The following is a 25,895-nucleotide window of genomic DNA, read 5'->3' as shown; positions in this document are numbered from 1 at the left end:
AGCACTGCGTGCTGGCCAGTTCCACATGGGTCCAGGAGGCCCTGGGTTTGAACCGTGGACCTCCGATGTGGTAGATGGACGCTCTAACCATTGAGCCAAGTCCACTGCCCTATAGATACTTAATATATGCTTAGTAAATAGCTCAGGAAATAGAATGAAAGAAACAACCATAAATAAAATACTGGCTTATGAAATTGTTCATCTTTTTTCACTGAAAAAGTATAGGTTTTTATTCTCTCTCATCTAATGGTATGGATTCTGGCCACCTTTGAGATTTTACATAAAGCTATTTGTTCTTAGGAACAAGAGAAAAATACTGTAAGCTCAAGGTTCTATTTTATCATATTCTATAATTGGATCATAATCATTGCATAATATTCAGGTCATTGAAGAATAACCATAACCAGATTGGCACTATATAATATGCATCTGTTTTTAATGGCAATATTGATGTCCATGCTAACAGTTTATTTTTCCCTTTATCTAAAAATCTATTATGATACTTTATAGAAGTTAACCTTGGGTATAGTTATTCCTTGAATGCTTTAACATTTATGTATTTACATTAATAAGTTTTTTTTTAACCATCAGTTAGATATTATACAGCAAGAATATATCAATGATTATGGTCTGATCCAAATTGAACTAATAAAGGCTGCATTTGGGTGCCAAGGTAACTGGCTTGCAACAGTGGAACAACGGCAAGAAAAAGAGACTGAACTTGAATTGCAAATGAAACTGTGGGCATATAATAAGAAAACACAAGGGTAAGACTACCTATCTAACCATTTCTTAATTTCAGAGTGTTATATATTTGACTTCGTATGTTATAGTTGAAATTATCAATCTTTAAGATATTTCATTTTGGTAAGTTTCAGATATAGAGAGAGAACTGTTTTTCTTCTAATATATCCTTTAAGCATTCTGATCTTAGGAAAGCATTTGTGTCCTTCAGGTCATGTCATTTCATCCCTTAAATAAGGAAAGATGGAAAAATGATACCCTCAAGGATATAATACCTAATTCTAGGCAAATCCAGGATTAGAATCCAAATAGCCTCATTCCCTTTTTCAGTAGCATTCTACCAGCTTTGGAAAAGCAGGAGGTGTAGTATGGTGTAAAGTGTTTCAATTAGACAAAGACCCCACTAGATTTTCATATATAACCATTTATCAAGTATCAAATACTCAAGGCTGAGTACTTTTGTACTCATTGTCTTATTAATCTTCACAACAACATTAAAAATAAACACCATTATCCACATTTTACAGGTGAGGAAACATACCCAGAGAGAATGAGGGCTTTTCCAAAGTCATCTCTCATCAGTGATAGAGCAGCGATTTGAACCAAGTCATCTGGCTTCAGCACCTGTGCTTTTTCAAAATTGCTACCCTCTCCATCCCTCATCTTCCTTTAAGAACACAGTGCTGGCTAGCATACGTCATCCCTCATTCACAGTGGCGCCCTGTTAAGTGGGAAATAAGCTTTGGGATGGTTTGATGACTGTAAATATAAACTATTATCCAGAGCAACCTGGATAGGAACTGTTTTAACACTTTTTTGCCACAAATAGTTTTCCAAGCCATTCCATTTTTTGCTGATTTTCGTAATTAGAAATGAGGTATCTGAGTTCTTTACGATTTTCCTGCCATTTAGTACCTGGTAGGCTTTCAGGTAGCATTTTGTGATGACCCCTATTTTAACCCAGTAAGTTAACCACTATCCATACTTATCTTTGTATATGTTCTAAGAGGACAGAGATAATGTGTTAGAACCGTGCATTATGTGACCATTATAAATAGAGCACTCGATTATCAGTCCAGGTGGTAATAAGCAGCTACATTAATGGCATGTGTTCTGATTTACTCACATTTTTAAAGATGCTATATATAGAAACGTAATATTTAAGAGATACTTGTATGACAGAATATCATAGTATCCTGATGTAAGAATAAATTTGTGGTTTCCTTCCTACTAGGTTTATTCTTAACACAAAGATTAACATGCCGCATGAAGACCACATCACAGCTCTCTGTTTCTGTAATGCAGAAAAATCTGAAACCCCCACCTTGGTTACAGCTAGTAAAGATGGTCACTTCAAAGTGTGGATATTAACAGATGACTCTGATATATACAGTAAGCTAATTATACCATGTCTAAAGAGTATAGTTTTAAGAATTGATATGTTTGTATTTATCTGGGAGTACATCTTCTGCCTTGTTTACTTCTATAGGATACTGACTAATTTTAATGGATTTAAAAGTTGAAATATTTTTACATCCCCTCCCCTCAAATCTGTACTATCTTAGTGAAACTCTTTATCATTCGTGTGCTGATTATTCCCATCTGGGAGGGTATAGTAAAAAGGACCTTCAAATTTTGTCCTTTCACTCTTCCACTAGAGGGAGATGAAAGACTCCAAAAAGAGATGTGACATCAATATTGGGAGAGCAGCTGTTTTCTTTCTTTCTTAATCCTTATTGCTTGTAACTTTCTGATAATGTTACCTAGCATTTATACCATTTCTGAACTTTATGGTTTCTGTTTTCACAGAAAAAGCTGTTGGCTGGACCTGTGACTTTGTAGGTAGTTACCACAAATACCAAGCAACTAACTGTTGTTTCTCTGAAGATGACTCTTTACTTGCAGTTAGTTTTGAGGAAATTGTTACACTATGGGATTCAGAGACATGGGAGCTTAAATGTACATTTTGCCAACGAGCTGGAAAAATAAGGTCGGTAAATAACTTGGGGACCATGTAGTCCTTTTATTTTATTTTGTTTTATTACTATTTTTTTTATCTTGTTTTAAACTGAAGTCCTTCTACATAGATGCTAGTAATAATTTATATTTTCTCCAAAGATAGCCTGTAGGTCTGTGGGACAAGCAGCAGTCAGAATGCGGGAAAACTAAAAATTCTGGGTACATAAACCATGTGCTGTGATTTAATCTATTTCTGAAGTTGGGATTAATATTTGATAATTCACTGGTTTTAATTCCTTACATAACAAAGTACCAACAACGGGGTGGCTTAAAACAACAAATTTATTCTCGGTTTTGGAGGCTAGAAGTCCACAATCAACGTGTCAGCAGAGTTTGCTCCCTCCAAAGGCTCTTAGGAAGGATTCTTCCTTGACTTTTACTAGTTTCTGCTGGTTTTTGGCAATTCTGGCATTCCTTGACTTAGGGCAGCATAACTGTAATCTCTGCCTCTGTCTTCCTGTGGCCATCCTCCCTTTTTATGTATCAGTGTCCAAATTCCCCACCCCTTGTAAGGACACTAGTCATTGAATTAGGGGCCACCCTAGTCCAGTTATTGACTCATCATAACTTGATTAACATCTCCAAAGACCCTATTTCCAAATAAAGTCACAGATTCCAGGAAGACATGAATTTTGGGGTTTACTCCCTTCAACTCAGTACTTTGACATAGAAATTCTTTATTTGTAATAAACACTTTCATGGTTATGAATGCTTTGCAACAAATGCTACATAGTAAGTTATGCATAAGACAATGTTTGTCTTATGTGCATTCTCATAAAAACTGTTATGTTCCCTTCTGTACTCCTTCGCCCCATTTTTCTGCCAGCTAAGTATAAGCAAAACACAGGTCTGTCTAAAAATCTGTGGTGCACAAAATTAATACAGTGCACATAAGTCTGCAATCCTTTGTAGCTTCATGTGCTGGAACTGACTGTTGCTAACTTCTTTGTGGTTTTAATCTAGGCACCTCTGCTTTGGGAGATTGACGTGTTCAAAGTATCTTCTTGGTACTACCAAAAATGGCATTCTTTGCTGTTGGAATCTGCTCAGTTGTGCCTGTAAGATATCCTTATATTATGAAGTGACTTGGCAAAGCACATAGGAACTTGCCATTAAATTTTGGCATTTTAGTCCTTTTGTAACATATCTTATGTCCGCCCTGAGAATGTAAAATTTTTCTCATGATATACCACCAAAACTTAAAGTACAGTACTAGGCCTGTAATAGACTTAGATTAGACTTAGATTACTTATAAATAAACGGCCTAATTTTTTATTAAATCAGCTTCCATTATCCTCATCTTTTTCCACTGTCTTCACTGTGTGTGAGTTTTCATTGCCTTATTCTCCATCCTCACTCAGGTACTAGGGCTGAATGATGGTACTTGAATAAAACAACAATATGGGGAATATCTCTACTAATTTGTAATGCATATTAACCGGTGGCTTAAAATTTTGAATGTAGCTTGCCACAACCCTCCTAAGAAATGTCGGTTTAGTGGCATTTTGCTCATTTACGTACTTGTTTAAAACGCATGACAGCTTAGTAAGGAACGTTTTTTCATTTTGTACAGTGACTCTGGTTAACGTTTTTTCTCATATTTAGAGGCAGTGGAAAAATTCTAGATAGTAGTTTCACTGATATAATAATCATTCCATAATGGAGGAAGTAACTGAAATTCACTTTGTTTTTCTATTTCTTGCCCCTAACTTTAGTTCAGTCTTCCACAGATAATTTAAATATATCAAGTTTTTAGTAACTCTTAGAACTGAATCACTTTTTTTCCCCCAGTGGAATGGAGTGCAAAATTAAATGTTAGCGTTATGGAGCCTGATCCTAATTCAGAGAATATTGCTGCAATCTCTCAGTCTACGACGGGTTCAGATTGTAAGTACAGACCATACTTCATAGTAAGAAGCATTCAATTACCTAGCTTTTCATTTTAATATTTTTAAATATCATTTGAGTAAAACTTGCCTTCTAATCATATGTTTATTAAAGCCATTTGCCTGAGGTTCTGCCCTTCCTTTCTTTCTCTAACACCTATGCATTCATACTTAGTTCTGGGAGAGTACCAATACATCACTCATTTATCCACAGATCAATTTCTACCCAGCCCTCAAACATCAAGAGAGATACCACCTTTCTGACTTATTCTGTTTCCCCCAAAAAGCACTAATTGTTCCTTCATCTTTCTTCTGCAGTAGGCCCAGCTCTCTAGAGAGAGATTCTTCTTTCTCTTACACATGTTGTGGTCCTCATACTTAACCTATTGGCACTTAGTAGGCACCTAATAGATATTTGTTCACTCAGAAGCCTAAAATAGTCATGATCTGGGCTATTTACTCAATGACAGGAATCCAGGATTAGTATGGTCTGCCATTGTAAGGCTAAAACTAAACTTTTTGGGCAAAATTGTTAATGTCTGTTTGTTTTTTTCCTTCTAGTGTTTGTATTTAAACCTAGTGAGCCAAGGCCATTGTATATTCAAAAAAATATCTCCAGAGAGGAAGTCCACTGGGGAGTGTTTGTTCCACGAGATGTCCCTGAATCATTCACCTCAGAAGCTTACCAGTGGCTGAACAGATCTCAGTTTTACTTCCTAACAAAATCACAGGTAATTCCCTTCCCTCAGAAAAGGCAATCACTTTGTATGTATAATTTCTAGTTGTTTTAATATTGGAGAGTAATAGTCATCCTATGCCAGGTAGAATAGTTCCAATAAAAGATTATTTCCAAAAAGATAATTGTCTCATATGCTCAAAACAGCAGATTATTAATGAGTGTATTAGTGCCACTTTAATTACCATACATTTGAAACTTTTAAATTATTACTTGTATTGATTCTCAGAGATGGCAAAAATGCAGAAGACAAGTAAAATTATTTTAAATTTTATTTATTAGCATGGTTCATTTTCTTTAAATTTTATAATTTGATTTCCCAAAAAGAAAATGGTGGCTTAAGTTGGATCTATTAGTTGAATTTTATTTCATTGTCGGTTCTTAAATATGATCTCGTACTTTTTTTTTTTTTTAAGATTTATTTATTTATTTCTCTCCCTTCCCCCCCCCCCCCCCCCCCGCCTCAGTTGTCTGTACTCTGTGTCTATTTGCTGCGTGTTCTTCTTTGTCCACTTCTGTTGTTGTCAGCAGCACGGGAATCTGTTTTTCTTTTTGTTGAGTCATCTTGTTGTGTCAGCTCTCCGTGTGTGCGGCGCCATTCCTGGGCAGGCTGCACTTCCTTTCTCTCTGGGTGGCTCTCCTCATGGGGTGCACTCCTTGCGCGTGGGGCTCCCCTACGCAGGGACACTCTGCATGTCAGGGCACTCCTTGTACACATCAGTACTGCGCATGGGCCAGCTGCACACAGGGTCAAGGAGGCCCGGGGTTTGAACTGCGGACCTCCCATGTGGTAGCCAGACGCCCTATCCACTGGACCAAGTCCACTTCCCTGATCTCCTACTTTTTGCTCTCACAGCTGTTATTAAATGCCTTAAATCTTTTATTTTTCTGTAAGCAGATACATATCAAAATAAAAAATTGACTTTTTCATCTTCTAACTTGTAAACACCTTATTTGGGTTTGTATTCTACAATTTATTTTTTGTATCATTAATCAATCTCTTTTCAGAGTTTATTGACATTCAGTACAAAGTCTCCAGAAGAGAAACTCACACCAACAAGCAAACAGGTATGCTATGTTTTGACCAGTGACAATGCAGAGTGCATTGCCTCCCCACAAAGATAATGTTTTCTTTTGAAACTCAGCTGTGAGAAAAATGTTTCACCTGGCCCTAAAATGGAATTAAGAGCTACACATTTAAAATCTCTTAAAATCATATCAGTCTTCTGAAATTCAGTTTTAATTTGTATTATCAATTATATATGCTTATGATTTTAAAAAGTTAAATAGTTCTTCTAAGGCTTTTAAGGAAAAACTGATCTTCAGCACCACTACAGTTATCACAAACACAATCATTCTCGGCTCCTAGATGAAGTTTTTATTTACCTCCGTATCTCTAAGGAACATGAATGTTGCTAATTGTGGATTTTTCAGGTTTAGGTATCATCTGTTACCTCTCATCTATTTGAGATTTTTACCTCTTTTTTTACACCCACACTCAGACACAGCACACACAGACTCTTCCTGCTCCCTGGTTTTGTCAGTGTAGTAATATCATAAATTGCTCGGGTAAGTTTTCATTGTTAAAACCGTGTATACACTATTCATAGCAGAGCCATGTAGTGATAATACACAGACTATTGTTCCTTTTATGAATAACTTTTTTCCTTTGGAGTTAATAATTTTCTTTTTTCAGTTGCTTAGTTGTCTGTGTACCTCTAACCTAATTCAATGCCATACTCTCCAATTTGTGTAAATCTTCTCTCATTATTTTCACTCAGATATTCTTTCTAGTCTTGAGGAAATATTTCCAAGAGCCTTCTGACCTCCTTCACTCTGAATTGATTGCTCTGTGAACCCTTGTAAAGTAGACAGCTTATGATCTACCTTTGCCTACATTCTGTGAATTCATTTCATCTCTATTACAATTAGATTACATTTTTTTCCTCTTTGTCTATTCCCTTGGTTTGTTGAAGCACATTTTCTTAGCATATGGAAGATAAATTTAAGACCTTGCATGTTTGGAAATGTTATTTTACTCTCCCCCTTGACAGGTTGGTTGAATATAGAGTTCTTGTTTGCAAATCACTTTCTCTTTAAATTTTTAAGGTACCATCCCAGTATCTTACAGCTTCTAGTGTTTCCAGAAGCCTAATACCATTCTTGTTCTTGATTCTTTATGGATAACTTGGTTTAAGTATTTTTCTTTGAAAACTCATTGAACTCATTCAACCATTTTTTTGTGGATTGTCTGCTGTATTCCAGATACTGTTCTAGATACTTGGGACATAATGAACAAAATAGCAAGTCTCTAACCTTGTGGTGCTTACGGTCTAGCAAGAAGATGTAGACAATAAACAGCAAATACTACATAAGCAAAATATGTAGTGTTTTATAATGAGGGGTATGGTGAAATAGAGGAAAAGAATATAGGGTGTAGCTTGCAGTTTTAAATAGGATACTCAACATAGGTAGGCCTTTGAGTTTGAGTGAACTATGGAGCTCTTTGTAAAGTTTTGGGTGTTTTGTTTTGTTTACAGCATTTATACAGTAACAGAAAAATCATGCAGAAAGTACAGAGTTCCCCTACACCACCCCTCCCCCCACAAACATAATTTTCCCTATTAATATTTTACATTAGTATGTTACTTTTGTTACAATTGATGAAACATTATTATTATAATTATATTATTACCTGTGGTCCATGGTTTACATTAGGTTTCATTCTTTGTGTTGTAGTTTATTCTTATAAGATATATATAACCTAAAATAACCATTTAACCATTTTGAAACGTAACAATACAGTGGTAAATACATTCACATTATTGTGTTGCCATCACTACCATCCATTACCAAAACTTTTCCATCACCCCAAAATGAAGCTGTACCAATTGAACATTAGCTCCCCATTCCCCACCCCGTCCCTGGTAAGTTATATTCTAGATTCTGAGTAACTGCATATTCTAAAGAGTGAGATCATTATATATTTTTCCTTTACTGTGTCTGGCTTATTTCAGTTAGCGTGACATCTTCCATGTTCATCCGTGTTGTCACATGTATCAGAACTTGTCATTCCTTTTTATGACTGAATAATATTCCATTGTATCTATAGACCACTTTAATTTATGCATTCTTCCACTGATGGACTTCAACCTTTTGGCAGTATAACTTACGTCACTATTGTAGTGGAAGCAGAGAGGATTCAATGACCGTGTGTTGAAAGCTGAGACTCAGGAATCTCTTTGAGAAGGAAGATTTATAATAACCGGCTGGGCCCGGCAGACTCCTGTCCAAAAAGCCAAATTCTGAGTTGAGGTTTCAGGTTATTTTACATAAGAGACACACGTGGTGGGGCCAGGAGAGGTTTAGGGGTCAAAAAGACTTTGTTTGTTAGTTTTTTTAGGGTTTAGCCATTTGTTTGAATACCACCTAAGCTTGCATTAGCATATCACCCACATTCCAGGTAAGCTTGCATTAACATATCATCCCCCCTCCAGGTAAGCTTGGATTAACATATTGCCCAACTTTGAATACACATTCAGTCTACATCCTTTCTGAATATTTAAAGCCTATAGAGCCTATATTACTTAATTGGCTTTCTAGAAACTAGACACACTTGGATACAGAATTAGATAAGTTTGAATTCATGCAGAGGCTATATTACTATGACGAGTGCAAATATCTGTTAGAGTACCTGCCTCCATTTCTTTTGTGTATATATCTGCAAGTGGGATTGTGAATCACGGTATTTTTGTTGGCAAAAGACTTTCAATGCAATGTACCAGAAATGGATTGACTTTTACAATGGGAATTTATTAGGTTAAAAACATAGAGTTCTGAGGTTGTGAAAACGTCCAAATCAAGGCATCATCAGAGATGCTGTCTCACCAGAGGTCAGCTGGCAACCCAGGACTCCTGCCATGTTGCAGGGCACAGTGGTGGCTTTGCTGGTCTCTGCCTTCTCCAGGCTTACTTTCTTCCCAGGCTCAGCTGTGGGCAGTCAGGCACATGGTAGTTGTCCACTCATCTCTCCCCTCTCCTCCAGGCCTCAAGCTTCACCTTCAGGCTGCTCTTTCTGTGGCTTTTCTTTCTCCAAGATTTGTTGATTTCAATTTCTGAATGTGTCTCTGTCTCTCCAGCTTTTTTCCTGTGTCTACAGCTTCATTCCTGCATTATAAAGGACTCCAGTAAGAGAATTAAGACCCACCCTGGGTCCTGCCCTACTGGGGCAGTCTAATCAAATGGCCCTTAACTGATTTAATTATAGCTTCATAGTAGGTTTGGTTTAAGAACATAATTTTCTGGGGTCTACATAAAAGACTCAAACCAACACTTGGTAATTCTGTACTTAATTTTTTGAGGAACCACCAAACTGTTTTTCATAGCAGCTGCACCATTTTACATCCTTGGAGAGTTTTGAGCAAAGAACTGACTAGGGAGGGATTAATTACTACTTTGCTTTCATTTTTTCTCTTTTTCTGGAATTCCTGTTATTTAGTGCTGGACCTCCTAAAATGCTGCTCAATATCTAATTTTTTCTACTTTCTCTTTTCTCTGTTTTCTGGGCGATTTCCTCATCTTTTTTATCTAATCTCTTATTTTGCATAGTCCTTTTTCTTCAGCTTCTTATTTCCTCCTTTTCATTCTATTTTGTTCTCTTTCGTTTTGGAGGGGTTTTTTAAAAATTTATTGCTCTCTCCCCCCACCCCCTCATTGTCTGCCCTCTCTGTCCATTCGCTGTGTGTTCTTTTGTGTCCGCTTGCATTCTTGTCAGGAGCACCAGGAATCTGTCTCTCTTTTTGTTGCATCATCTTGCTCCTTCATCAGCGCCACTCCTAGGCATACTGTGCTTTTTTCGCATGGGGTAGCTCTCCTTACGGGGTGCACTCCTTGCACGTGGGGCTCCCCTATGCAGGGGACACCCCTGCGTGGCATGGCACTCCTTGAACGCATCAGCATCAGCACTGCACATGGGCCAGCTCACCACACGGGCCAGGAGGCCCTGGGTTTGAACCCTGGATCTCCCATATGGTAGGTGGGCGCTCTTATCAGTTGAGCCAAATCCGCTTCCCATTTTTAGAGGTTTTCATCAATCTGATGATTCTTGGCTGTCTGCTGTTATCTACAAGTGGGCAAAAAAAAAGCCATTTGGAAGTTCTCTGCCTAGATAGAACATGTCTCCTTTGCTCTCCACTCTCTAGCTGCACTGTTTTATTGAGAAAATCTCCATGTCATTATTTTTTGGTCTTTTTCTCTTAAGGTGGCCAAATCGCCCAGAGAGAATTCTTCTAAGCTCTTTCCTAATGGGTTTAGATTTGGCTGCTAGTGTTCTAAGAACCCCTATAGTAAGTATAGCTCCCTTCAGCTATGACAGACACCTCCCCAGTCCAAAGACACTCTTCTTCCCTCTCCAAAAAATAAAGACTGAGGGGCAGAGTTGGGAATCTGAGTGCTTTTTTTTATTTTTATTTTTATTTTTTAAAGATAAATAGATCATACAAAACATTACATTAAAAAACTTGAGGTTCCCATGTACCCCACCCCCACATCAACATCCCCTTTCATCAGTAAGGATTATTCATTGCTTTTGGTGAATACATCCTGGAGCACTGCCACACCACATGGACCATAGTTTGCATTGTAGTTCATGCGTGCTTTTTTAAATATACTTGCAACCTGTCTACCTGTTCTTTCAGTCCCACTTTTACTCCTCCTTACAGAGGTATTATTATCAATTCTGAGCATTTGTGGAACTCTTCAATATAAATGCAGGTGCTTTCTCCTTCCCCTGGTCTACAAAGTTAGTTACCACCCTTCAGTCTGTTTTTCAGCTTCCAGCATATTACTCCTATGACCTTCTTACCCACTTCCTTTATCATTGTGGGTATATTCCTTTTGGTAAACTCGTTCGTTTTTGTACCGTTTGGGGAGGAAGCAGTGTTAAATACATACTTTATTTAGTCATTTAAGTGTCCATTTTATTGCTTTTTCCATAGTAAGTGATCTCAGTTGCTTTACCTATAAAATGAGAGGATCATATTAGTTAATTTCTAAAGTTCCTTTCTTTTTTTAATTAAAATTTTTTTTAATTTTAAATGTTACGTTCAAAAAATATGAGATCCCCACCCTCCTCACCCAACTCCTCCCACATCAACAACCTCTCCCATCATCGTTGCACATTCACTGCACCTGGTGAATATATTTTGGAGCACTGCTGCACCACATGGACAGTGGTGTGGTCTACATTGTAGTCTGCACTCTCCCCCAGTCCACCCAGTGAGCCATGGTAGGACACGCAATGTCCAGCATCTGTCCCTGCAGCACCACCCAGGACAACTCCAAATCCTGAAAATGCCCCCCACATCATATCTCTTTTTCCCTCTCCCTATCAGCAGCAGCTACCATGGCCACTTTCTCCACATCAGTGCTACAATTTCTTCCATTACTAATCACAATAGTTCCACAACAGAACACCAGTACATCCACTCTAATCCATACTCTATTCCTCCATCCTATGGACTCTGGGATGGTTATGTCCATTCCCCCTCTACATCAAGAGGGGGCTTAGATTTGACATGGATGATAGATGCAATTCTCCTGCTTGCAATTGTAGTACTTTTGGCTCCCTGGTGTGGTGGTTGACCTTCTTCATCTCCCTGTTAGCTGGCCAGGGTAAGACCAATAAACTAGATGGTAGGAATTGCAAGTCTACTGAGGCTCAGGGCCTGGCTATCACACGGACAGTCCAGAGATTGAGGTCTCCTGAGTATACATCAACCCCAGTGCCAACCACAGGTCCAGTAAAAGTAACAGAAGAGGCATGTGTAGAAAGGTCGTATCTGAGTCCAACTCCATCACACTTAGGAACACAAACTCCAAAGTAGGGCCAACTGACGTGGCATTGAACTCCAGAGTCATGTGCCGTGACCATAGAATCTGTGGGTCTCTGTAGCCCTCAGGAGAACCAGTAACTGGGTTTCTACTTTGGCTGTCTCTGGTACTCTGCTAAGGCGTGCATAAGCGTTACCCCTCTGATGACCTCCTGACTTTTTTGGAGACCCATAGCCATATAAACTCATTCGTCCTTTCCATTTCCTCTTTATCCAAAGTCAAAAAGCTATTTTTAACATCTGATATTACATGTAGGCTGAGATATCCTGCTGGTCTGAGTTGACTCTTTTATTCAAGGTCTTTTTCTAGTTACATCATCAGCTGGGCTTGGAAGTAATCCTCTGAGCCAGGGAGGCTCATCCCCGGGAGTCATGTCCCATGCTAGGGGGAAGATAATGCATTTACATGCTGAGTTTGGCTTAGAGAGCGCCCACAATTGAGCAGCGTGGAGGCTCTCAGGAAGTAACTCTTAGGCACCCTGCAGCTCTAGGCCTAGTTCATAGTTCACAGGCTCATAATAGTAGCCATCAGTATCAAGCACTCATTGTTGGACCGTCCGTCTTTATTGGTTTTTGCCATTGCACTTGGGGGGTTGTTGCTGTTCCATTGAGGAATGTGATAGAGCTCCCCTGACTAGGAATTCAGCACTCCCTCAGTTGTCGTTTTTAACTGAAACCACTATGAAAATATCCAAACATTTTTTATATTGTATTGAAATAATTTCTCTTTGTCTTAAATCCTTATAGCTACTCGCAGAAGAAAGTCTACCAACAACCCCATTTTATTTCATACTGGGAAAGCACAGGCAACAGCAGCATGAAAAATTAAATGAAGATTTAGGGAATGAACTGGTACAACTACCCTTAACAGAAAACATACCTGCAATTAATGAGGTAAGTTAATTATTTAAAGCAAACAATGTGAAGCAGATTGAATGCATTGAAGCACTTTAAATTCGAGTTTTATACAATCATTCTGTAACAAACAACTTTTGAACAGTCATTTGTATTTTGTGCAACTTTAATACCCAAATCAAGTAGCATAACCTTATGTTTTTTGGCCTGGACCTGGGATGAAGGCAGGTGTTGGTTGTTTGCAGAAATTTAGGAAGATGGAAGTGTATTTCTTTGGTTTGCTGCTTCTGTGAGGGTTGTGTTTTGTGTTTAACTCTTGGCATTTAAAATGAAAGGTACTTATAAATGATACTGGAAGGAACAGTGTGCCAAGGGTTAATCTTTTTAAATGAAACATTTTGCTGTTTTTTATTCTAGCTTCTTCACACTCCAGCCCACGTCCTGCCATCTGCTTCTTTTCTGTGCTCCATGTTTATAAATTCATTACTGCTGTCTAAAGAGACCAAGAGGTAAAACAGTTTTTCAAATATGTTTAGATATTCTATATTTGGGAAAACAGCTTGGTTCCTGGGGTGTTTTCCTATCCTTTATGAGGATATTCTTCCATCGTATTTCTTATTTCTGTTTTTAAAAGTAGTTAAAGGATATAGCATTATTAAATCAATAAAGCGCATTGAAAAGAAGGATCAGATATCTTTTGAGTATGTTTTAAGGATTTTGTATGTAATTCAAAATTGTACTTTTTATAAATTTATCTTTGTAATTTATAATTTATGAAGAACAATCACAAGATTTTTTTTTTAATTTTTTTGTTTGTTTTTTAAAGATTTATTTATTTATTTAATTCCCCCCCTCCCCTGGTTGTCTGTTTTCTGTGTCTATTTGCTGCGTCTTGTTTTTTTTTGTCCGCTTCTGTTGTCGTCAGTGGCACAGGAAGTGTGGGCGGTGCCATTCCTGAGCAGGCTGCACTTTCTTTCGCGCTGGGCGGCTCTCCTTATGGGGCGCACTCCTTGCGCGTGGGGCTCCCCTACACGGGGGACACCCCTGCGTGGCACGGCACTCCTTGCGCGCATCAGCCCTGCGCACGGGCCAGCTCCACACGGGTCAAGGAGGCCCAGGGTTTGAACTGTGGACCTCCCATGTGGTAGACGGACGCCCTAACCACTGGGCCAAGTCCGTTTCCCCCACAAGATTTTTTATTTACTCTGTCCATATGATTATTATATTTTCATGAAGGTGTCTAAAATTTCTAAGGTACTGTTTGGAAAATATGTATTTTTAATAGTAAATACTTACGTTTTGTTCTTTTATTGTTAAAGTGCTGAAGAAATTTCTGATGATGTTGATATGGAAGAAGAAAAAGAAAGTGATGATTCAGATAAGGAGAATGATTTTACTGAAAAAGTCCAGGATACAAATAACACAGATTTAGGAGAAGATATACATCAATTGTCAAAATCTGAAGAAAAAGAACTGAGAAAATTAAGGAAAGTGGACTACAGCTGGATAACTGCTCTTTAAGCACTGGAGAAGGGATGGGGTAGCACTTTGTTTTTTATTGTATGTTGATACTCCAGAAACATCTTTTTTAATGTTATTTCTGCTCTTAAAATGCTATATATTAACAGGCTTTACTTTTTATATTATGTAACTTATCTGTGATTCTGAGCTATGAAAAGTTGTAAAAATCAAAAGCCTTTGTTGACAGTGTTTTTAAGTTTGACACCAGAATTTATTTGGTGGCAAAACATGATCTGAACTGTTTCTAGTACTTTACATTTGAGGCTGTTTTAATGCTGATTTTCCCCCCTTAGTTTATTTATTTCTCTTAGAGAAATGTATTTGATTTTATGTTATCTCCCCTGACCCCACTTAAGGGTTTGTATAATATATGGGCTGCCTAAAATCTGAAAAACTTTAAATGCAAATCATCTGGCCCCAAGCATTTCAAGTAAGGACTTGTCTACTCTATGTGTATATATAATGTTCATAACAGCCTGGCATAAGAAGAGCTGGTATTGTTCTCTTGACTATGGATACTGAGTTAGTTGTTTTTAACCAAAGTCCATTGTTACTAAACAAGAATCCAAGTCCCCTCTGTATTGTGTTAAAGTAATGATATTGCTACATCTTAACCATTTAGCATTTTGAGTTTTCCAGTTCCATGATATACTTCTATAAAATTTTTATTAAAAATTAGCACAAAAACAGTGAAGAATAATCACAATTGCAAAGCATAATGAATGTTCACAAAATTACCGCAAATGACTTTTTAGTGTGATTCAGTGTCCTAGTAAGGTCTGTGCTTCAGGTTTGTTCAATGTATCTCTAATCGCTTTTTAAATAGAGAAACAGCTTTATTGGATTATAACTCACAAGCCAGTCAGTTGACCCAGTTAAAGTGTATTAATTCATGATTTTTAGTATGTTCACAGTTATGCAACTACTGCTACAATCAATTTTAGAACATTTTCATCAGCACAAAAAGCAACTCCATACCTATTAGTTTCCCATTTCCCTCCAATACCCCCAGTGCTAAGTGACCACTAATCTTCTATGTCTTATAAGTTTGCCTATTATATTTCATCTAAATGGAATCATACAATATGTATGTTGGTTATTTGTGACTGACTTCTTTCATTTAGCCTGTTTTCAAGATTCATCCATGTAGCATGTATGTATCAGTACTTCATTTCTTCTTATTGTTTTCATTTTTCTTGGATATATACGTTGGAATGGAATTGCTGGGTCCTTTGGTAATTATACTCTTTCAAAGAACTACCAAGCTATTTTCCAAATTATCTGCAACATTTTGTGTTCCTGTCAGTAGCATATGGGGTTTCCAGTTTCTCTATCCTGACCAACACTTGTTATTTTGTGTTTTTTGTTATTATGTGTCTTTTGGTTTCACACTTAATTTGTGAAGTGGTATCTCTGTGCTTTTAATTTGCATTTTCTTAATGGTTAATGATGTTGAGCATCTTTTCATGTCCTTATTGGCCATTTGTATACCTTCTTTGAAGAAATGTCTACTCAAGTCCTTCCTCTTTTTATTAAGTTATAAGTGTTCTGGATACTAGCCCATTATGATTTACAAATATTTTCTCTTTTTCTGGGCTGTCATTATACTCTCTTGTTAGTTTCTTCTAGAGTTCTTTAGTTTTAGCTCTTACATGTAGGTCTTTGATTCATTTTTTTGTTGTTGTTATTTCTAGTTTGTGGTGTGAGGTGTAGGAGTTCAGCTTCATTCTTTTGCCTGTGACTATCTAATTGTCTCAGCACCATTTTTTGAAACTCTTCTTTCCCCCATTGAATTGTCTTGGCATTCTCTTCTAATCCTAGTTTGAGTGTTTTTTATTCTGAAAGGGTTTTGAATTTTGTAAAATACTTTAACTCTGTCTATTGAGATTATTATGTAGTTTTTGTCCTGTGATGGATTGATTCTATACTTCAGTTTGGACATATTCTTCGCCTTGGTCCACATTGTGATGGGTGTGGATTCATTGTGAATAAGATTTATTTTAAGATATTATTTTAATTAAGGTGTAGCCCAGCTGAATTAGGTTGGGCTTTAATCCAGTTTACAGGAGTCCTTTATAAGCAGAGTTGAAAGTAAGATGGAGGAAGAAGCCATAGGGAGCAGCCAGAAGCTGGAAGTTAAGGGAACCCAGTAGAGAAAGGAGAGGATACCATGTGCATTGCCATGTGATAGAAAACTCAAATTTGCCATCCAGCCAGAAGATACTAACCCCGGGAAGAAGCAAACCTTCTAGCCTCTGAAACCATGAACCAAAAGATTTCCTGTTGTTAAATCAACTTACTATATGGTATTTGTTTCAGCAGGCAAGAAACTAAAACATATCTTTTATTCTGTTGATACGATGTATTACATTAATTGATTGTCAAATATTAAACCAACCTTATATTCATGTAATAAATCCCACTTGGTCACTATGTATAATCCTTTTTATATGTGCTGTATTGTTAGCTAGTATTTTGAGGATGTTTTGCATCTCTATGTATGTGGCAGTTTGAATCTTGTGGACCGCAGAAAATGTTTTTAAGCTAATCCATTCCTGTGTGTTTAAACCTGTTGTAGGTGGGAACTGGGAACATTTGATTGAATTACTTCCATTAAGGGCCTAAATCATTGCATGATTTAGGGCAGGTCTTATATCTCTTACTAGAGTCCTTTATAAATGGAAAAATGAAAAGTCACAGATACAGAAAAAGTTGGAGAGGCAGAGGTGGAGCAGAAGCTAAAATCAATGGAACACAGTTGAGAGGAAGCCACTTTAGCCAGAACTGAAAGCAGCAATGTCCAGAGGAGAGGGCAGAGATGGGTGGACACACCGTATGCCCAATCTTACCCACAGCTGCAATTCAGGGAGAAAGCGTCTGATGATGCCTTGATTTGGACACTTTCATGGCTCATAAATTAATAAATCCCCATTATAAAAGGCAACTCAATATTGGTATATTGCTTTGGCAGCCTTTAGCAAACTATCAATGCATAAGAAATGGGTCTTCATTTTTCTTTCGTTACATATTTTGGGTTTGGGTATCAGGGTAATATGGCCTTCATATAATGAATTGGGAAATGTTTGCTCCTCTTCTGTTTTTTGGAAGAATTTGTGAAGAATTGGTCTTCTTCCTTAAGTGTTTGATAGTTACCTTTGAAGCCATTGGTCCTGGACTTTTTCTTTGGAAAGTTTTGTTACTAATTCAATTGCTTTACTTGTTGGTCTCTTTAGAGAATGTTTTATGTCTTCTTCAGTCAGTTCCAATAGTTTGTGTCTTTATAGGAATTCCCATTCATCTAAGTTATCTAACTTGTTGGCATACAGTTCATTATACTGCCTTATAGTTGTTTTTATTTTTGTAAGATTGTTAGTCATTTCCTCTTTAGTAATTTGAGTGGTTTCTCTTCATCTTGGTTAGTCGAGCTGAATGTCAGTTTTGTTGATCTTTCTGAAGAACGACTTTTGAGTTGATTTATCATAGCCTTTCTGATCTCTGTTTCATTAACTTCTGCTCAAATCTTTTATCATATCCTTCCTTCTGCTTGCTTTGGGTTTAGTTTGCTCTTTTTATTTTCTAGAAAGTGAGATTGTTGATTTGAGATCTTTCTTCTTTTTTAATGTAGGCATTTACAACTATAAATTTTCTTTGTTATTTCTAATTTTGTTGCATTGTCATTAGAAAATGTACCTTGTATGATTTCAATCTTTTTCAATGTTATAGAATTTTTGTTTATGACCAGACATATGATCTATGTGTCTTAAAAAGAAATATGTTCTGCTGTTGTTGCACGGCATATTCTATAAGATGTCTGTTAAGTCTAATATGTGTATAGTATTGTTCAGGTCTTCTGTTTCCTTGTTGGTCTTCTGCCTTCTATCCATTATTGAAAGAGGGATATTGAATTCTGCAATAATATTATGGTTGAATTGTCTATTTCTCCCTTAAATTCTATTACTTTTTGCTTCATATATTTTGGGACTCTGTTGTTAAGTGCATATGTTTATAATTGTTAAAACTTCGTGAATAAGGGTCCCTTTATCGTTTTTAAAAAGTCCCTGTTTATTTTCAGTAACACTTTTTGTTTTAAAGTTTATTTTGTCTGTCATTAGTATAGCTTTCTATAAATCTTTCCCAGCCTACTACAGTTGATGTTTGCCTGATATATCTTTTTCCATCTAAAGTGGTTTAGAACTAGGTACCCCAGAAAAACATGTTTTTAAACTTAATCCATTCCTAGGAATTTCTTTTAAGTAGAACCTTTTCATGAGGTTACTTCAATTAAGGTATACCCCAATTCAAATCAGGGTAAGTTTTGATTTCTATTACTGGAGTCCTTTATAAGCAGAATGAAATTCAGACAAAGGGAGAGAAAACCAATGAAAGCAAGAAGCTGATGATCAACAGAATCCAAAAAAGGAGAGGCCAGGAGAAGCCAACATGTGACAGAGGAGCCCATGACCACGAATCACTGGCAGCCAGCCCCAGATTGCCTGTTTTTTGAGAGGAAAGCATTGCCTCAGTGACATATTGATTTGGACTTCTCCAGCCTTAAAACTGTAAGCCATTAAGTTTCCATTGTTTAAACCACCTATTGCATGATATTTGAGTACAGAAGGAAACTAAAACACCATCCCTTCACATTGAACAAATTTTTGTCTTTGAGTCTAAAATGTATTTTTTGTAGACAGCAGGTAGTTGGATCTTGTTTTTTATCCATTCTAACCATCTCTGCCCTTTGGTTTGTTTAATCCATTAACATTTAATTTTATTATTGATAGAGTTGTGTCTACTACCTTTTTTATGTGTTTCATGTCTTTTTCCTCCATTACTGCTTTCTTTTGCATTGATAGTGATTATTTTCTAGTGTAACGTTTTAATTCCTTTAAATGGCTTTTTAAGAAGCAGAAAAGAAAGGAGAACAAGATTATATAGAGAGTTTGTTACGTTTAAACATTTGTTCCTATAGATTCTGGTTATCATCTGTTGTCATTTCCTTACTCCAGTACAGCTTTGCTCCACCTACCTCCTTTGTGTTATTATTGTCAAATACATTACATTTCACTGTGTTCTATGCCTACAATCAGATATTGATTTATGCCTTCCTTTTTAAATAATTTAATATAAGAAATGAAAAAAATATAATACATAACTTTTATGATTACATGATCATGAATAATTACTGGTGCTCTTTGTTTTGTGTGTATGGATTTGAATTACTGTTTGGGGTCACTTGCTTTCAACACTTAAATTTAATGAAGAACTTCCTTTAGTGTTTCTTGTAAGGCAGGTCTGCTAGCAACTAGTTCTCTCTGGTTTTGTGTATCTGAGGATGTATTTTATGTCTTCACCTTCATTTTTGAAGGATAGTTTTTTCTGGATATAAAATACTTTTTTGTTGTCAGGTTATTTACTTTCAGCACTCTGAGTATTCCTTCTGGCCTTCATTTCTGATGAGAAGTTAGCTGTTAATGAGATTTCCTTATATGTTATGAGTCATTTTGTCTCTCTCTGCTTTCAAGATTTTGTCTTTGTCTTTCAACATTTTTATAAACCAGCATCCAATATAAAAATTGCAGAATATGTTATAATGTGGATAATATTTTTAATTCATTTCAGGTGTTTTTACTGTGACTATAATGAAGCCTTGAACAGAAGCCTAATAAGTTAAACTTAGCCATATGGTTAAAATTAACTATCTTGTAAATGCCACTGATTTTTCTCTGAGGTTGCTTTGTCTGAACTACTTCTAGAAAGCTGTGTTTCTTGATAGTTAAGAAGGAGGCAATATTTTCTTGGAACTCCAGAGTCAAGATTCTGTATCGCCATACAGTCCTAACTGAAGTGGTAAAATATAAGGCCAGGAAGAATTTTGGATCCCAGGTAGATTTATTTTTAATGCATACCTCTGAGATTAAAGAGCAATCGAAATCGAAGTAACTGGGATTGATCATAGTATACCATGAGGGGGTGGGGGTGGAATTGAATTAATCCATGAGAAGAAATCAGAGATTAAATTGCTCGAATTGTTTTCTGTTTTTCTGAAACCTTGAGCAAACCACTTAATCTCTGAGTCATGGTTCCTTCATCTAAATTGTATAGACAAAATGGCCACTTCCAGCTTTGATACTCTGTGACCACAAAAGTAAGTTAGAAGCCAGAGCGATGCAGTATAGCCCTCCCACCCCAAACCCCAAAATGCCAAGAAATTGGTCTTGCAAGTACTAAATCTGTGGTACACGTAATGATTTAGCCATCTTAGTTTCCCACCTTCAAGCCTGACATACATCTGTCCTGGAAACTCCTTGGGAGATCAGAGCACTTAGTTCACAGGTGAAATTATTAGACATGAAAGTGCACTAGTTCCTTCCATTGTTTTGTTAAGTTTTGATAATCCTTGTACTCAGTGGTTGCCTGCTTTAACGGAAGGATGAATATAAGTGCTCCAAAAACAAGCACTTTATTTTTTATTTTTATTTTTTTCATCTTCAAGGCTCTTGTCTCCTTTGCAAAACTTCTTTTTTTTTTTTTTTAATTTTTATTTTTTTATTGACTTTGTAATAATATTACATTAAAAATATATATGTGAGGTCCCATTCAACCCCACCCCCCCACCCCCCCTCTCCCCCCCCCAACAACACTCGTTCCCATCATCATGACACATCCATTGGATTTGGTAAGTACATCTTTGGGCACCTCTGCACCTCATGGTCAATGGTCCACATCATGGCCCATACTCTCCTCCATTCCATCCAGTGGGCCCTGTGAGGATTTACAATGTCCGGTGATTACCTCTGAAGCACCATCCAGGGCAGCTCCATGTCCCAAAGACGCCTCCACCTCTCATCTCTTCCTGCCTTTCCCCATACCCATCGTCCACCATGTCCACTTTTCCCAATCCAATGCCACCTCTTCTATGTGGACATTGGATTGGTTGTGTCCATTGCACCTCTATGTCAAGAGGAGGCTCAGATTCCACATGGATGCTGGATGCAATCCTCCCATTTTCAGTTGTAATCACTCTAGGCTCCATGGTGTGGTGGTTGTCCTTCTTCAACTCCATCTTAGCTGAGTGTGGTAAGTCCAATAAATCAGATTGTAGGTGCTGGAGTCTGTTGAGGCTCAGGACCTGGCTATCACATTGTCAGTCCAGAGATTCAAATCCCCTAAATATATCTTAAACCCCAACATTAACTGCACCTCCAGCACATTAGCATGAAAGTCTTATGAAGGGAGATCCCATCTGAGTCCAGATTCATCACACATAAACACCATTTCCAAAGAGGGGCCATCTGCCCTGGTAGTTAACCCCATCGGCCATGACCATAACTCCCGTGGTAAACAAGCACTTTAAATGCAAATATTGATATTCTACTATAGCTCACACAGGAAGGTAAATTTGATCTTATTCCCTCAGAAATGCCTATCTGCAGTTGTGAAATTTGAGTCCACTATCCCAGCTTTATTTGGTGAGCCAGGAAGAGCACTGGCCTAAGTAGCAGGAGATCAGGGTTCCTAGTTCCAGCTCTGTGTCTTACTAGGTTTGTGCTTGCATTAAGTTATCTGAGGCCTTAATTTTTTTATCTTTAAAATAAAAGGACTGGGTTTCACTAGGTGGCCTCAAGATCTTTCTTGGCTCCAGAGTCCTCAAAACTCTGTTGTGTGGCAAAAAAAAAAAAAAAAAAAAAAAAGGTGTGTGGCCTTACTGTTTAATTATAACCTCCTTTGTTGCTGGATAGAAGATAGAATGTATTAATAGTTTTTATCTGGATTAGAGTCAGAACTCCTCATTAGCAACAACCTCAGAAACTGGACAAAATTTTAAAAAATGGAAGGGGGCTGGTGGTAAGACTTATACGAACTCATATTTTTTTAATAAAAGAGAGTGGAAAAGGTAGGAAAAAGTGGGACTATGGCTTTAATTTATACTTGTCAAGGCGAATGAAGGGCCAAAGGTTGCCGTGTATAAAATAATCAAATCTTTTCCAAGGCTCCAAGTGGTCCCATAAACCACTGAGAAATTATACTTTGCCACATGAGCAGCAGAATCCATGCATTTTACTCTGGCAGCGAAGAAAGGCAAAGGAAAGTAGAACACAGGTTTTCCATCTTTGAATACAAGACCTCACTGGATATTTGAGGCTGTTCTCCACTCCCCACATCCCTTAGGACCACAAGGAAAGTAGGCTTGCTTCTTGTTCCATATTGATTCTTACAAACCATTGCTGATTCTTCCCTATGTACAAATGACACATCCTTTGAGTTTCATGGGGGACCAACTGTCACCCCACCCTCATCCTCATGGTTTTGATCCCATCCTCTCTAGTCTGCCTTGCTCCAGCAGTCATCGCCTCCAGCTCTTCTGTCTATAAGTTTTCCCTTTCCCTTGGCATGGTGACATGCTTACATTCAAGTATCTCACACCTTAAAACAAAACCTCCCAGCTTGCACTGTTGTGTACAAATCCCATCGTTAACATCATTTTTCTGTCACCCTGATTCAATTCTTACTGGTTTTGTTTTTTGTTTCTGTAAGCTATCTAATTCTTTTGGAAACAGACCAGAATATAAGGATGTACAAACACTCATATAACACCTGTGTAGAGGACAAGGCCTCCAAAGACCCTGTCTGGTACTCACCTCTGGAATTACTGGGTCCTGATCCTGATCCTTGTCTGCCGGACAGTCCAAACCATCATCTGGGGCTCTACAATACCCAGAGGCTGGAGGCCTCTGCCTCTCTTTTACCTAGGCCGGCTTGCCTTTGGCCTTGGACTTTGTGGGGAGTAAACAGAGGTGAGGGTTGCTATGCTACACATGCCCATCTGTGAGGTCCCAGGATCTAGCTATTACAGGGCTCTTTCTAAGCCTCTGTCATGTCTGGTGCCTCTTCAGGGACCTCTAGGATCCCACCAATAATTGCATCTGAATAGGATGGGGCAGTAGGGTTTTCACCTCTTGAGCTGGAACCATCAAAGAGATAGTGATACTTTACAGCTTTGGGGTTGCTTTTATCATTTGTTTTGCTTTTTTGCTATTTTTATTTTTTTCTGTTTTCAAAATCGATTTAATGACCGAGCGAAGAAAATGATGGAGACTTCTACGATGGCCTCTACTGCTGGCATTTCTCACCTTTGGATGACGCAGTCATGATACTTTAAAGCTTCTGGATCTGCCTCTGTACCCTTCTCCAAACCATGAAAAATGGATTCACTGGATACATGCCCATCTTTGAGGCAAAACTGGAGCTGTGGGCCCTGATTGAAGGTCTGCTTTCTGTCTAGCTCTTCCTGACAAAACTGTCAGTCTCTGAGAGGAGCTATTGTTGCTGGGAGGAGACATCCCTGTACAACACCCCTCCTTCTCAGTAAAGTCTCTCAACTGTCTTCACACTCCCACTCAGGGGCTTGCTCTTAAGCCTTGTGTGGCTCCTAAAACAGCCGCAGATATGTTACCAACAGTCCTCACAGACAAATCCTCCAACCTCTGGCTTCCGTGTCCTGTTCCCTCTGGGATTGAAGACTTCTGAACCTCCCTCTTTAAAAGTTCCAGCTTAAGTCTCAAACTGGATTTCAGTTATTCCATATTTCATGGTTATCTGATTATTCCATAACACCTTACAATTGCATACAACTGCTAGTTAATCACAGTACACCCTAGGGGTAATTATAATGATGATGATTATAATTACTTTTTCTGCATAGAGTACATAACTCGCCCTCTGAGTGGCCTGTCCCAGACTGAAGAGTCTGAGCAGATTTGCAATTTGAGCATCTGAATTTTCCATCCTTCCCTCAAGCCACTTTATTTTACCTTCAGTCTTTCCCAAACCCAACCCTATCTTTTATGTAATCACTTTTCTCAACTTGAAAGACTTCCTATAAATTGAGGACAACATAATTCATTATTAATGGAATGACAGGATGAGTAAAAGAAGAGCCAGAAATGTAATGTCATCCTAAAATGTTAGAAGTATAAGCAAAATACTCAGATAAGCAGCTCATCCTTTCTTGTGAAAGATTGAATGGCTTCTGTGTTGGAAAGAGAAGCCAGTCTAGGGTGGCCTACGCTGTTAACTCTCTGCTCATTTCCTCCATGACCACAGAGAACTGCTGGCAGGATTAAAGAATTAGCTGGATGCAGTAATAGGTAAGAGAAAAGCAGATTTGAGTGCTGCTGCAGGCACAAGTGAATATTCTGGATGCTCCCTTGTACACGGGACAACGTAGTTGTGGGAAGGCCGCTGATTTCAGAAGGGCAGAGCTAGTATTTATCCCAGAAGCTAAGAGTTTGGCAACCCTTGACAGCATGCTCTGTGTCAAATTGGGTAATTTTAGTAGCATTCAATACAGAAACTATTTACAAAAGTGTGGGTGAGATGTAGGGAAAAGATGAGGAAAAGTTCAGTAATCCAGAGCTAGAAAGAGTAGGATGATGTTACCACTCCTGGGCCTGAATGGTTATGGGGCAAGCGTAATTACCAGAAGCCAGAAAGGGAGACAGATGGTGGAGATGGCTACCTGACAGGATATGCAGCCTGCAGTAGAGGGATACATCCAATTTACAGCCACTATCTTTCCTCCCACTCTCCCTTTGATCTCCTGCTGAGGACTTTGAGTGAAGATGGCATACAGAGTCAACAGATGAAGCCACCCCAAATGAGGTAAAAAAAAAATATATATATATATAAATACATAAGATATAAGGTCTAAAATAAATATAAAAATAAAATTTGAGTTTTGTTTTTTTCAAGAAAGGTAAAGTTCATGTAACTGAAACAGTCCAATAGGACAAGTAGAAGTTGAAGTTTGTGGCCTTCAGGACAGGTCACTCAGAAGACAAGTTATGCTATTTGGGCTGAAATAGTTTGTGATTTTTTTCCTTTATTTTTTTTTTATGTTTATTATGAAAAAATTGCAAATTACCCAACAGTAGAAAAACTACTAAGTGATACAATCAGGAAATTTGGGAATCCAGAGGCTCCCACTAGAAATGTTAAGAACACAGCATTAATTGTGTTTCAGGGATCATGCAACTGCCACTGTCACAGCTGCCTCTCAACATTCATAAAACTAGTATCTGAACAATGTGTATTAGTCTGCCAAAGGGCTGTCAATGCAAAGTGCCAGAAATTTGTTGGCTTTAATAAAGGGTATTTCTTTGGGATAAAAGCTCACAAAGTCCAACTCAAGGTACCCTAAGAGGTGCATCCTTACCAAAGTCAGCTGCCACTTGTTGAAAAAAG

General features: G+C 37.8%; 1 protein-coding gene across 3 annotated transcripts in view; it reads left to right on the top strand.

Annotated features, from left to right (window-relative positions):
- Positions 1 to 19,830, top strand: part of WDR75 (WD repeat domain 75) — a 40,192-nt gene extending 20,362 nt beyond the window's left edge. For 2 of the 3 annotated variants that reach the window (XM_004452534.5, XM_071216222.1), the window contains 10 exons: positions 592 to 767; positions 1,979 to 2,136; positions 2,554 to 2,734; positions 3,727 to 3,821; positions 4,555 to 4,650; positions 5,211 to 5,380; positions 6,394 to 6,453; positions 13,023 to 13,169; positions 13,548 to 13,639; positions 14,450 to 19,830. In XM_004452534.5, the coding sequence (XP_004452591.1) occupies positions 592 to 767; positions 1,979 to 2,136; positions 2,554 to 2,734; positions 3,727 to 3,821; positions 4,555 to 4,650; positions 5,211 to 5,380; positions 6,394 to 6,453; positions 13,023 to 13,169; positions 13,548 to 13,639; positions 14,450 to 14,651 (1,377 nt within the window). In that variant the 3' untranslated portion in view covers positions 14,652 to 19,830. The remainder of the gene's footprint in view (positions 1 to 591; positions 768 to 1,978; positions 2,137 to 2,553; positions 2,735 to 3,726; positions 3,822 to 4,554; positions 4,651 to 5,210; positions 5,381 to 6,393; positions 6,454 to 13,022; positions 13,170 to 13,547; positions 13,640 to 14,449) is intronic. The other variant, XM_058300505.2, reaches the window with a different exon arrangement.
- The last annotated feature ends 6,065 nt before the right edge of the window (positions 19,831 to 25,895 follow it).

The sequence above is a fragment of the Dasypus novemcinctus genome, chromosome 7 (genome assembly GCF_030445035.2).
Source record: "Dasypus novemcinctus isolate mDasNov1 chromosome 7, mDasNov1.1.hap2, whole genome shotgun sequence".
In the NCBI taxonomy this organism is placed as follows: Eukaryota; Metazoa; Chordata; class Mammalia; order Cingulata; family Dasypodidae; genus Dasypus; species Dasypus novemcinctus.
This window is presented reverse-complemented; position numbering and strand designations above follow the sequence as displayed.